The following is a 13,368-nucleotide window of genomic DNA, read 5'->3' as shown; positions in this document are numbered from 1 at the left end:
ACCCTCTGTCAAATAGTCTAAAACCAATTATATGCCTACTTTTGTATGCTTGATGCTACTATTAATGCACCTTGGACTGCTCTCATTGCGCTAAGAAATCTCTACAAAAAAATGGAAAAGCAATTACTTGGAAGTTTGCCTATCAATCAACTAACTAAGTTTTGGTTCTGTTAAGAACATTAACTATGACAAAGTTGAGAGCAGATAACAAAATAGAATTCTTAAAGAAAATAACACTAACCAATTCAGGGTCTTGTATCATTGCCAGAGATGGATCATGAATGATGGACATGATGGGGACCATGAATGCATATGAACCTCCAATCATTATCGGCAAGTGGGTTCCAAAAAGTGTCTGGACAAGTGTATTAATTACTTCAATAATGACTTCATCTTGAGCAAGCCCCTACATAAACATACATGATTTAATGACACAAGATTAAAACTTTGCTTAAGTGATATCAAGAAAGAAGAAAACGCCACTTAAGATATTCTTTTGGGAAAATTCATTAATAACGCATTCTCAATTATAGTGTTAATTCGATAAAAGCATGATCATCATCCCAGCACAAGGGAAGTTCAAGAGCCTTCTCAGCAATTTCATCGTCTTTATGATTCTTAGATATTAAGCTTTCAAGGGATGGAAAATTGGCCTATATATGCACACAATGCCAGGTTTTAGTGAAGCTTAAAAAGTATATGCAACACAAGTAACACAAGAAATACTCATTCAGCTAATACCTCAGGACGAATGTAACCAACTATAATGAGCCGAAGTTCTTCTCCATAGAAATCCTCATCAAACTTGTGAAGTATCCAAGGCCCCTGTGTTGATAGAAAGGTATCATCAAGAAACTTATGAGGCAAATAATTCTTTTACTACAGATGAATGATCAAAACACTTACTATAGTCTTTTCTTTGTTGTCGAAATATGGATTCCAACCAATGCTCATGACCATTTTAAAAACACCTCTGGATGATAATCCAGCCCAAACAAAATAAACCCCCGAAGGATGCTCTGCAAGGAGATCTGAATAGCCCTTCGTTGATAAATTAGCTGCAAGAAAATGGTTCACTCACTACTATTAGTACTAGACCAGAATTCATCTGCAGATGAGATATATTCAAAGACAAATTACTAAATCAATACCACATCTGAACCTATACTACAGGAAATGAGGAAACCACAAAACAGGATTATTATCTCATAGAAACACTTATTCTTTTGGTTCATACCAGAAGTTTGAATTACTCTTTCTTATAAAAAGATGCTTCTTATTATAAAAAGCAAAATAATAGTACGAAAAATCTAATGAAGTGGCAGTATGGCATCATTTACATCCAACGAATAATATTGCATTACATCCATTCATCAAATTTAATATTAAATTACTTTTTGCTGGGTAGCAAAGCTCTTTGCTTATCAACCTTATCTTCAAATATCACAATACAACAGTCAATACAAGATGAAAATAACCTGTTTGTAAAAGGTTACCGACACTTAAAAAGAAAAAAAATGAACCAAGCTTCAAATTCATTTATTGTTTCCATAAATATTACCTCTTAAGATAGTTTTTTAAAAATAATGACATTGACTATTTTAAAACAAAATTTAAAAGAAAAGCTAAATAGAAGAAATTCCATACAGTGCAGTGTTCTTTGAGGAAGACAAGAATCCCCTCAAATCCTTTCAATACATTTCTAACATAAGGTAATAATAACTGAAGATTTCATAAATCATCTTCTTTTATAATTTAAACTTATAAGTAGAAATTATGAATAGTTCTATATATTTCTAACATAAGGTAATGACTGGTTTAAATTCAAATCTGCCGAGAGAGAAAGAGGTGCAGACATATTATTGCTTTTGTTGAATGCTTCTGCTTGGTATTGTCATCTAGCAATGTGCAAAGTGAAAATTTAATTACCTTCTCCAAAAGATAAGCTATCCTGTTGCTGTAAAAATTCAGAATATTTTGCTAAGGCCCTTAAATTCTCTGGATAGATTCAAGAAAACCAAAAAGGAAACTACAAAAAAGAAAGCCAAAAAAGAAACTACAAAGCCAAAAAAAAACTACAAATTACAGTTCATATATAGCATCCAAAATGAGATAAATAATCATGGTAGTTGGTCACGCATTAGATCAGTTCTTAAGTCCTTCCATTGAGACTGAAAAATCAATTATTTCTCTCAGATCATGGAAATAGAGATGGTTGGAAGTGAGTGTGACGGAAAAAGGTATTAGAGGATTAATAAATAAAATAGTATTCTAGGAAAGGATATTTAGATTTTATGGAGATAATGATAACTAGTGAGTAACAAAGGAAAATTAGAGTACCACTAAAATTGTATCTAATTATATAAAGTAGATTTGGCAAGACCAAAGAAAGAAATAACCTACCACCACCAATTTCACCCTCAAAAGTGAAAAGCTTTTCATACACTGCTGTCCAAAAAGAGAGAGACAATTAGCTAATATAAAAATATATTAAAAAGAATTACAGTTTTCTTTAAGACATAAAAGTCAAGTTCGATTATAATAACTAAATAGATCTCAATGCATTACCAGAAAGCACAGGCCGAGCCTTTGCATGGCAGCCGGTCTTCCAAATGATGCAATCTATAGTTCGCGCATCAACAATTAATGTAAGGTACATTGGCTAATCATAATCAGGAAGCTTGTGCATTTTAAAACTCAACACAAAATCATAACTACAATCATAATAAGAACAATAACTTACAGTGACTTTTCCATTTAAAGCATCAGACCTTCCAAGAGAGACATATGCATCAAGAATGTAATTTATCTCATGAATTTCTACAAGATAAATAAATATGTTTATGACCTGTAACAATACATCATTAAATGCAGTAGAAACATCACATATGTGAAAAAGAAATTGAAATCACAATATCCTCAAATGACTGACTATCAAACTATAATTATAATTATCAAATTAGCAATTGACACAACAGGTACTTATAATTATAATTATCAAATTAGCTCAATTAAATTGACACAATGTTTACCACTTCAAAGCATTTGATATTCAACAACCATCTACAGTTTAGGAGCATTATTTTCCTTTAACTATTTTCTCAATCAAATTATTGCTCGTCACTTTCAAAAGTTTCTTCCGAACCCTAAAAGTTGAAATCAGACAAAACGTTCAAATTATGTATTACGTTACAGTAAGAGGAGAAACGAACCTCTACACCGGTTTTGGCTTGGAAGTTGACAAAGGAATTCCTCTCCTACGGAATGCAATCCCTAGCGGCGGATCTAAATAGTAAGAAAGGAAAGGAGAGACTCATCAAAAAGGAAGGAAAAGAGAGGAAAGGAAGGAAAGGAAGCTGACCTAGATCGTCTAAGAGGAAGCCGTTGATGATTTTGGCGGAGAAGACACAGAGGACGACAAGGAGAGGAAGCTGTAGGAGACGACACCGGAGGAAATCGCCACTGTAGGAGATGTCGTCGACAGAGATCGATGCCGGAGGAGATGTCACCAGAGAAGGTCGTCGGAGAACGCCAGAGGATCAGAGATTATCGTAGAGGCCAACCAGGAGAACAGCATCGTCACAGCATAGTTAGGGTATTCAATTGAGTAAGGGTTTCTGAAATTAGGGATTGATCGTTCTTATTTTATACTAAGGTGATAATGGTGGTTTAAAACCGCCGTAATTATAAAAACCGCCACAAATCCAAAATAAATTATGGCATAAAAAAAGTGCCGAAATATCTAAATATTATGGCGGTTCTTCACAACCTCCATAATATAAATGCCATTTTAACCTTCTTTTTTTGTAGTGTTAGAGTTTGTGGTTTAGGGATTAAAATTTAGGGTTTATGGTTTATAGTTTAGTGTTTTGGTTTTAATCTTTAGGGTTTAAATTTTTGGGTTTAGGGTTTGAGGTTTAGTGTTTGGGCTTTAGGGTTTGTGGTTTAGTGTTTAGGTGTTGTGATTTAGGGTTTAGGCTTTAGAGTTTGTAGTTCAAGGTTTAGGGTTTAGGGTTTGTGGCTTAGGCCTTAGGGTTTACGATTTAGGGTTTGGGGTTTGTGGTTTATGGTTTAGGATTTGGGGTTTAGGGTTTAGGGTTTAAGGTTTAGGGTTTAGGGTTTAGGGTTTAGGGTTTATGGTTTAGGGTTTATGGTTTATGGTTTATGGTTTATGGTTTATGGTTTATGGTTTATGGTTTTAGGCTTTAGATTTTGTGGTTTAGTGTTTATGGTTTAGTGTTTAGGATTTAAGATTGTTTGGGGTTGAGGGTTTATGGTTTAGGGTTTAGGGTTTAGTGTTTAGGGTTGAGGGTTTATGGTTGATGGTTTATGGTTTATGGTTTACGGTTTATGCTTTAGGGTTTGTGGCTTATGGTTTAGGGTTTGGGGTTTAGGGTTTATGATGGTTTGGGATTTAGGATTTATTGCTTAGGGTTTATGCTTTAGGTTTGTGGTTTAGATTTTAGAGTGTAGGGTTTAGGGTTTATGATTTGCGGTTTAGGGTTTATGGTTTAGGATTTATGGTTTTGGGTTTATGGTTTGGGGATTATGGTTTGGGGTTTACGGTGTAGGGTTTAGGGTTTAGGGTTTATGGTTTAGGAATTAGGGTTTAGGTTTTAGGGTTTATAGTTTAGGGTGTAGGATTTAGGGTTTATGGTTTATGGTTTTTGGTTTAGGGTTTATGGTTTAGGGTTTATGGTTTAGGATTTAGGGTGTAGGGATTAGGGATTAGGGTTTATGATTTGGGGTTGAGGGTTTATGGATTAGGGTTTAGGTTTTAAAGTTTGTGGTTTAGAGTTTATGCTTTAGGGTTTGTGATTTAGGATTTAGAGTTTAGGGTTTATGGTTTATGGTTTGGGGTTGAGGGTTTATGGTTTCGGGTTTATAGTTTACAGTTTAGTGTTTAAGCTTTAGTGTTTAGGGTTTAGCCTTTAGGGTTTAGAGTTCAGGGTTTTGTGTTTGTGCTTTAGGGTTTGTGGTTTAGAGTTTAGGAGTTGTGATTTACGGTTTATGTTTTAGAGTTTGTGGTTTAGGATTTATGGTTTAGGGTTTGTGGTTTAGGGTTTAGGATTTGGGGTATAGGGTTTAGGGTTAATGGTTTACGATTTAAGGTTGATGGTGTATGGTTTAGGGTTTATGGTTTATGGTTTTAGGTTTAGGGTTTATGATGGTTTGGGGTTAACGGTTTATGGTTTAGGGTTTAATGTTTAGGGTTTATGTGTTAGGGTTTAGGGTTGTGGTCTTGGGTTTAGGATTTGTGGTTTAGGATTTAGGGTTGAGTTTTTATGGTTTAGTGTTTATGGTTTATGGTTTATGATTTAGGGTTTAGGGCTTAGGGTTTAGGGTTTTTGATGGCTTGGGGTTGAGGGTTTATGGTTTAGGGTTTAGGCTTTTGGTTTGTGGTTTAGGGTTTAGGGTGTAGGGCTTAGGGTTTAGTTTTTATGGTTTGGGTTGAGGGTTTATGGTTTAGGGTTTAGGCTTTAGAGTCTGTGGTTTAGGGTGTAGGGTTTCTGGGTTGGGGTTTAGGGTTTATGGTTTAGGGTTTATAGTTTAGGATTTACGCTTTAGGGTTTGTGGTTTAGGTTTTATGGTGTATAGTTTAGGGTTTAGGGTTTATAATTTGGGGTTGATCACTTATGGTTTAAGGTTTAGGCTTTAGGTATTGTGGTTTAGTGTTTAGGGTGTAGGGTTTAGGGTTTATGATTTATGGTTTGGGATTTAGGGTTTAAGGTTTATGGTTTAGGGTTCATAGTTTAGGGTTTATGCTTTAAGGTTTATGCTTTAAGGTGTATGGTTTAGGGGTTAGGGTTTATGATTTGGGGTTGAGGGCTTATGGTTTAGGGTGTAGGCTTTAGGGATTGTGGTTTAGTGTTTAGGGTGTAGTGTTTAGGATTTATGATTTATGGTTTGTGGTTGAGGGTTTATGGTTTAGGTTTAGGCTTTAGGCTTTGTGGTTTAGGATTTAGGGCTTAGGGTTTAGGGTTTATGATTTGGGGTTGCGGGTTTATGGTTAGGGTCTAGGTTATAGGGTTTGTGGTTTTGGGTTTGTGGTTTTGGGTGTAGGGTTTAGGATTTAGGATTTAGGGTTTATGGTTTGGGGTTGAGGGTTTATGGTTTAGGGTTTATGGTTTAGGGTGTAGGGTTTATGGTTTGTGGTTTAGGCTGTAAGCTTTAAGGTTTATGGTTTAGGGTTTAGGGTTTAGGGTTTAGGGTTTAGGGTTTTTAATTTGGGTTTGAGGGTTTATGGTTTAGGGTTTATGCTTTAGGGATTGTGGTTTAGTGTTTAAGGTGTAGGGTTTAGGGTTTATGATTTATGCTTTATGGTTGAGGATTTATGGTTTAGAGTTTACAGTTTAAGGTTTATGCTTTAGGGTTTGTGGTTTCGGGTTTATGGTGTAGGGTTTAGGGGTTATGGTTTAAGATTTGGGGTTGAGGGCTTATGGTTTAGGGTTTAGGCTTTAGGGATTATGGTTTAGTGTTTAGGGTGAAGGGTTTAGGGTTTATGATTTATGGTTTGGGGTTGAGACTTTATAGTTTAGGGTTTAGCCTTTAGGGTTTGTGGTTTATGGTTTAGGGCTTAGGATTTAGGGTTTAGGGTTTATAGTTTAGGGTTGAGAGTTTATTGTTTAGGTACTAGGGTTTAGGCTGTACGCTTTAGAGTTGAGGGTTATGGTGTATGGTTTAGGATTTGGGGTCTAGGGTTTATGGTTTGGGGTTAGGGGTTAGGGGTTTATGGTTTAGGGTTAAGGGTTAGGGGTTTATGGTTTAGGCTTTAGTATTTGTGGTTTAGGGTTAAGGCTTTTGGGATTAGGGTTTATGCTTTAGGGTTTGTGGTTTAGGGTTTATGGTTTAAGTTTTAGGATTTATGGTTTAGGTTTTAGTGTTTTGGAATTAGGGTTTGGTGTTTTGGGTTTAGGGGTTGTGGTTTAGGATTTAGGCTTTAGAGTTTGTGGCTTAGGGTTTAGGCTTTAGAATTTAGGCTTTAGGGTTTATGGTTTAGGATTTGTGGTTTAGGGTTTATGGTGTAGGGTTTAGGGTTTAGGGGTTAGGTTTTATGATTTGGGGTTGAGGGTTTACGGTGTCGGGTTTAGGCTTTAGGGATTGTGGTTTAGTGTTTAGGGTGTAGGGTTTAGGGTTTATGATTTATGGTTTGGGGTTGAGGGTTTATAGTTTAGGGTTGAGAGTTTATTGTTTAGGGTGTACGGTTTAGAGTTGAGGGTTTTTGGTGTATGGTTTAGGGTTTGGGGTCTAGGGTTTATGGTTTGGGATTAGGGGTTTATGGTTTAGGGTTAAGGGTTAGGGGTTTATGGTTTAGGCTTTAGTGTTTGTGGTTTAGGGTTAAGGCTTTTGGGATTATGGTTTATGCTTTAGGGTTTGTGGTTTAGGGTTTATGGTTTAGGTTTTAGGGTTTATGGTTTAGGCTTTAGTGATTGTGATTTAGGGTTTAGACTTTAGAGTTTAGGCTTTAAGGTTTAGGGTTTAGGGCTTAGGGTTTAGGGGTTATGCTTTAGGGTTTAGGGTCTATGATTTAGGGTTTATGGTTTAGGGTTTTGTGTTTGGCCTTTAGGGTTTGTGGTTTCTGGTTTTGGCTTTAGGCTTTAGGCTCAAGGGTTTATGGTTTAGGGTTTAGAGTGTAGGGTTTAGCCTTTAGGGTTAATGGTTTAGGGTTTATGGTTTTGGCTTTAGGGTTTTGGGTTTTGGGGTTTTGGGGGTAGGGTTTAGGGTTTAGGGTTATGGTTTAGAGTTTATGGTTTAAGGTTTAGGGTTGATAGTTTAGGTATTAGGCGTGTTTGTGGTTTAGGGCTTGGGCTTTCGGGTTTAGCGTTTAGGCTTTAGTGTTTGGGATTTAGGGTTTAAGGTTTAGAATTTTAAAGTGTAGTGCTTAGTGTTTAGGGTTTAGGGTTTAGGGTTTATGGTTTACGGTTTAGTGTTTGTAGTTTAGGATTTATGGTGTAGGATTTATGGTTTATGGTTTATGGTTTATGGTTTATGGTTTATTGTTTATGGTTTATGGTTTATAGTTTAGGGTTTAGGCTTTATGGTTCGTGGTTAATAGTTTAGGGTTTATAGTTTAGGGTTTATGGTTTAGGGTTTAGTATTTAGGGTTTAGGGTTTATAGTTTAGGATTTAGTGGTTATGGTTTATGGTTTATGGTTTATGGTTTATGGTTTAGGGTTTATGGTTTAGGGTTTAGGGTTTATGGTTTAGGGTTTAGGCTTGATGGTTTTATGTTTAGGGTTTAGGATATATATTGTTTAGGGTATAGGGTTTAGGGTTTATCATTTGGGGTTGAGGGTTTATGCTTTAGGTTTTGTGGTTTATGGTTTAGGCTTTAGGGTTTGTGGTTTAGTGTTTAGGGTTTAGGGTTTATGGTTTGGGGTTGAGGGATTATGGTTTATAATTTAGGCTTTATGGTTTGTTGTTTGGGGTTTAGGGTATAGAATTTAGGGTTTATGGTTTAGAGTTGAGGGGTTTATGGTTTAGGATTTAGGCTTTAGGGTGTGTGGTTTAGGGTTTACGGTGTAGGGTTTAGGGTTTACGGTTTATGGTTTGTGTTTGAGGGTTTATGTTTTAGGGTTTATGGTTTGGGGTTGAGGGTTTATGGTTTATGGTCTAGGCTTTAGGGTTTGTGGTTTATGGTGTAGGGTTTATGGTTTAGGGTTTAGGGTGTACGGCTTAATGTTTATGGTTTACGGTTTGGGGTTTAGTGTTTAGGATTTAAGGTTTATGGTTTATAGTGTTGGGTTTAGGGTTTTGGGTTTATGATTTGGGGATGATGCTTTATGGTTTATGGTTTAGGCTTTAGGGTTTGTGTTTTAGGGTTTAGGGTGTAGTGTTTAGGGTTTAGCATTTATGCTTTGGGGTTGAGGGTTTATTGTTTAGGGTTTAGGGTTTGGGGTATATAGTTTAGGGTTTAGGCTTTATGCTTCGTGGTTTATGGTTTAGCGTGTAGGGTTTAGGGTTTTGGGTTTATGATTTGGGGGTGAGAGTTTATGGTTTGTGGTTTAGGCTTTAGGGTGTGTGGTTTAGGGTTGATAGTGTAGGGTTTAGGGTTTAGGGTTTAGGGTTTATGGTTTGTATTTGAGGGTTTATGGTTTAGGGTTTAGGGTTTATAGTTTAGAGTTTAGGCTTTAGTGTTTATGGTTTAGGGTTTAGACCTTAGGGTGTATGCTTTAGGGTTTGGGTTTTAGGGTTTAGGTTTTAGGCTTTATGATTTAAGGTTTAGGGTTTAGGGTTTAGGGTTTAGTGTTTGGGATTTAGGGTTTAGGGTTTAGTGTTTAGGGTTTATGGTTTGTATTTGAGGGTTTATGGTTTAGGGTTTAGAGTTTTATAGTTTAGAGTTTAGTCTTTAGTGTTTGTGGTTTAGGGTTTAGAGTTTAGGGTTTATGCTTTAGGGTTTGGGTTTTGGGGTTTATGGTTTAGGCCTTAGGGTTTAGTGTTTAGGGTTTAGGGTTTAGGGTTTAGGGTGTGCGATTTAGGGTTGACAGTGTAGGGTTTAGGGTTTAGGGTTTAGGGTTTATGGTTTGTATTTGAGGGTTTATGGTTTAGGGTTTAGGGTTATAGTTTAGAGTTTAGGCTTTAGTGTTTATGGTTTAGGGTTTAGACCTCAGGGTGTAGGCTTTAGGGTTTGGGTTTTAGGGTTTAGGTTTTAGGCTTTATGATTTAAGGTTTAGGGTTTAGGGTTTAGGGTTTAGTGTTTAGTGTTTGGGATTTAGGGTTTAGGGTTTAGTGTTTAGGGTTTATGGTTTGTATTTGAGGGTTTATGGTTTAGGTTTTAGAGTTTTATAGTTTAGAGTTTAGTCTTTAGTGTTTGTGGTTTAGGGTTTAGAGTTTAGGGTTTAGGCTTTAGTGTTTGGGTTTTGGGGTTTATTGTTTAGGCCTTAGGGTTTAGTGTTTAGGGTTTAGGGTTTAGGTTTTAGGGTTTAGGGTTTAATGTTTAGTATTTATGCTTTAGGGTTTGTGGTTTATGGTTTAGTGTTTAGGGTTTATGGTTTAGGCTTTAGGGTTTATGATTTAGGGTTTAGGGTTTAGGGTTTATAGTTTATGGTTTATGCTTTAGGGTTTATAGTTTAGGATTTATGGTTTAGGTTTTAGGGCTTATGGTTTATGGTTTTTGGTTTAGGGTTTATGGTTTTGGGTTTATGGTTTAGGATATAGGGGTTAGGGTGTACGATTTAGGGTTTAGGGTTTATGATTTGGGGTTCATGGATTAGGGTTTATGGTTTAGGGTTTAGGGTTTATGGTTGGGTTTAAGGGTTTATGGTTTAGGGTTTAGGGTTTAAGGTTTATAGTTTAGAGTTTAGGCTTTAGTGATTGTGATTTAGGGTTTAGACTTTAGATTTTAGGCTTTAAGGTTTAGGGTTTAGGGCTTAGGGTTTAGGGGTTATGCTTTAGGGTTTAGGGTTTATGATTTAGGGTTTATGGTTTAGGGTTTAGTGTTTGGCCTTTAGCGTTTGTGGTTTAGGGTTTAGTGTTCAGGGTTTTGGCTTTAGGCTTTAGGCTCAAGAGTTTGTGGTTTAGGGTTTAGAGTGTAGGGTTTAGCCTTTAGGGTTCATGGTTTAGGGTTTAGTGTTTAGGCTTTAGGGTTTGTGGTTTGGGGTATCGGGGGTAGGGTTTAGGGTTTAGGGTTATGGTTTAGGGTTTATGGTTTAAGGTTTACGGTTATAGTTTAGGTATTAGGCATGTTTGTGGTTTAGGGCTTGGGCTTTCGGGTTTAGCGTTTAGGTTTTAGTGTTTGGGATTTAGGGTTTAAGGTTTAGAATTTTAAAGTGTAGTGCTTAGTGTTTGGGCTTTAGGGTTTAGGGTTTATGGTTTACGGTTTAGTGTTTGTTGTTTAGGGTTTATGGTGTAGGATTTAGGATTTATGGTTTATGGTTTAGGGTTTAGGGTTTATGGTTTAGGGTTTAGGGTTTAGGGTTTAGCATTTATGCTTTGGGGTTGATGGTTTATTGTTTAGGGTTTAGGGTTTATGGTTTATAGTTTAGGGTTTAGGCTTTATGGTTCGTGGTTTATAGTTTAGGGTTATAGATTAGGGTTTATGGTTTAGGGTTTAGTGTTTAGGGTTTATGGTTTATAGTTTAGGATTTAGTGGTTAGGGTTTATGGTTTATGGTTTATGGTTTATGGTTTATGGTTTAGGGTTTATGGTTTATGGTTTAGGCTTGATGGTTTTAGGTTTAGGGTTTAGGGTATATAGTGTTTAGGGTGTAGGGTATAGGGTTTATGACTTGGGGTTGAGGCTTTATGCTTTAGGTTTTGTGGTTTATGGTTTAGGCTTTAGGGTTTGTAGTTTAGTGTTTAGGGTTTAGGGTTTATGGTTTGGGGTTGATGGATTATGGATTATAGTTTAGGCTTTATGGTTTGTGGTTTGGGGTTTATGGTATAGGATTTAGGGTTTATGGTTTAGAGTTGAGGGGTTTATGGTTTAGGATTTAGGCTTTAGGGTGTGTGGTTTAGGGTTTACGGTTTAGGGTTTAGGGTTTAGGGTTTATGGTTTGGGTTTGAGGGTTTATGTTTTAGGGTTTAGGTTTAGGGTTTATGGTTTAGGGTTTAGGGTTTATGGTTTATGATCTAGGCTTTAGGGTTTGTGGTTTAGGGTGTAGGGTTTATCGTTTAGGGTTTAGGGTGCAGGTCTTAGTGTTTATGGTTTATGGTTTAGGGTTTAGGCTTTAGGGTTTGTGTTTTAGGGTTTAGGGTGTAGTGTTTAGGGTTTAGCATTTATGCTTTGGGGTTGAGGGTTTATGGTTTAGGGTTTAGGGTTTAGGGTTTATAGTTTAGGGTTTAGGCTTTATGCTTCGTGGTTTATGGTTTAGCGTGTAGGATTTAGGGTTTTGGGTTTATGATTTGGGGGTGAGGGTTTATGGTTTGTGGTTTAGGCTTTAGGGTGTGTGGTTTAGGGTTTACGGTGTAGGGTTTAGGGTGTATGGTTTATGGTTTGTGTTTGAGGGTTTATGGTTTAGGGTTAAGGGTTTATTATTTTGGGTTTATGGTTTTGGGTATAGGGTTTATGGTGTATGGTTTAGGGTTTAGGGTTTATGATTTGGGGTTCAGGGGTTAGGCTTTAGGCTTTAGGGTTTATGGTTTATGGTTGGGTTTCAGGGTTTATGGTTTAGGGTTTAGGTTTTATAATTTACAGTTTAGGCTTTAGTGATTGTGGTTTAGGGTTTAGTCTTTAGGGTTTAGGCTTTAAGATTTAGGGTTTAGGACTTAGGGTTCAGTGGTTATGCTTTAGGGTTTAGGGTGTAGTGTTTAGGGTTTAGCGTTTATGCTTTGGGGTTGAGGGTTTATGGTTTAGGGTTTAGGGTTTAGGGTTTATAGTTTAGGGTTTAGGCTTTATGCTTTGTGGTTTATGGTTTAGCGTGTAGGATTTAGGGTTTTGGGTTTATGATTTGGGGGTGAGGGTTTATGGTTTGTGGTTTAGGCTTTAGGGTGTGTGGTTTAGGGTTTACGGTGTAGGGTTTAGGGTGTATGGTTTATGGTTTGTGTTTGAGGGTTTATGGTTTAAGGTTAAGGGTTTATTGTTTAGAGTTTAGGCTTTAGTGTTTGTGGTTTAGGGTTTAGACCTTAGGGTGTAGGCTTTAGGGTTTGGGTTTAGGGTTTAGGCTTTAGGGTTTATGGTTTAGGGGTTGTCGTTTAGGGTTTATGATTTGGGGTTGAGGGTTTATGGTTTAGGGGTTGTCGTTTAGGGTTTATGATTTGGGGTTGAGGGTTTATGGTTTAGGGGTTGTCGTTTAGGGTTTATGATTTGGGGTTGAGGGTTTATGGTTTAGGGGTTGTCGTTTAGGGTTTATGATTTGGGGTTGAGGGTTTATGGTTTAGGGGTTGTCGTTTAGGGTTTATGATTTGGGGTTGAGGGTTTATGGTTTAGGGGTTGTCGTTTAGGGTTTATGATTTGGGGTTGAGGGTTTATGGTTTAGGGGTTGTCGTTTAGGGTTTATGATTTGGGGTTGAGGGTTTATGGTTTAGGGGTTGTCGTTTAGGGTTTATGATTTGGGGTTGAGGGTTTATGGTTTAGGGGTTGTCGTTTAGGGTTTATGATTTGGGGTTGAGGGTTTATGGTTTAGGGGTTGTCGTTTAGGGTTTATGATTTGGGGTTGAGGGTTTATGGTTTAGGGGTTGTCGTTTAGGGTTTATGATTTGGGGTTGAGGGTTTATGGTTTAGGGGTTGTCGTTTAGGGTTTATGATTTGGGGTTGAGGGTTTATGGTTTAGGGGTTGTCGTTTAGGGTTTATGATTTGGGGTTGAGGGTTTATGGTTTAGGGGTTGTCGTTTAGGGTTTATGATTTGGGGTTGAGGGTTTATGGTTTAGGGGTTGTCGTTTAGGGTTTATGATTTGGGGTTGAGGGTTTATGGTTTAGGGGTTGTCGTT

The 13,368-nt window shown here is 37.1% G+C and overlaps 1 protein-coding gene across 1 annotated transcript; it reads right to left on the bottom strand.

Annotated features, from left to right (window-relative positions):
* On the bottom strand, window positions 103–1,056 carry LOC110267122 (bifunctional riboflavin kinase/FMN phosphatase-like). The gene is made up of 3 exons (XM_021112272.1): window positions 907–1,056; window positions 742–825; window positions 103–653 (listed from the first exon to the last, which is right to left on the bottom strand). Exons 1-3 carry the CDS (start codon window positions 958–960, stop codon window positions 528–530), a joined length of 264 nt encoding a protein of 87 aa, XP_020967931.1. The 5' UTR covers window positions 961–1,056; the 3' UTR covers window positions 103–527.

This window comes from Arachis ipaensis, chromosome B09 (assembly GCF_000816755.2).
Source record: "Arachis ipaensis cultivar K30076 chromosome B09, Araip1.1, whole genome shotgun sequence".
NCBI classification, from domain to species: Eukaryota; Viridiplantae; Streptophyta; class Magnoliopsida; order Fabales; family Fabaceae; genus Arachis; species Arachis ipaensis.
The sequence above is the reverse complement of the archived record's forward strand: the minus strand, read 5'-3'. Positions and strand labels throughout refer to the sequence as shown.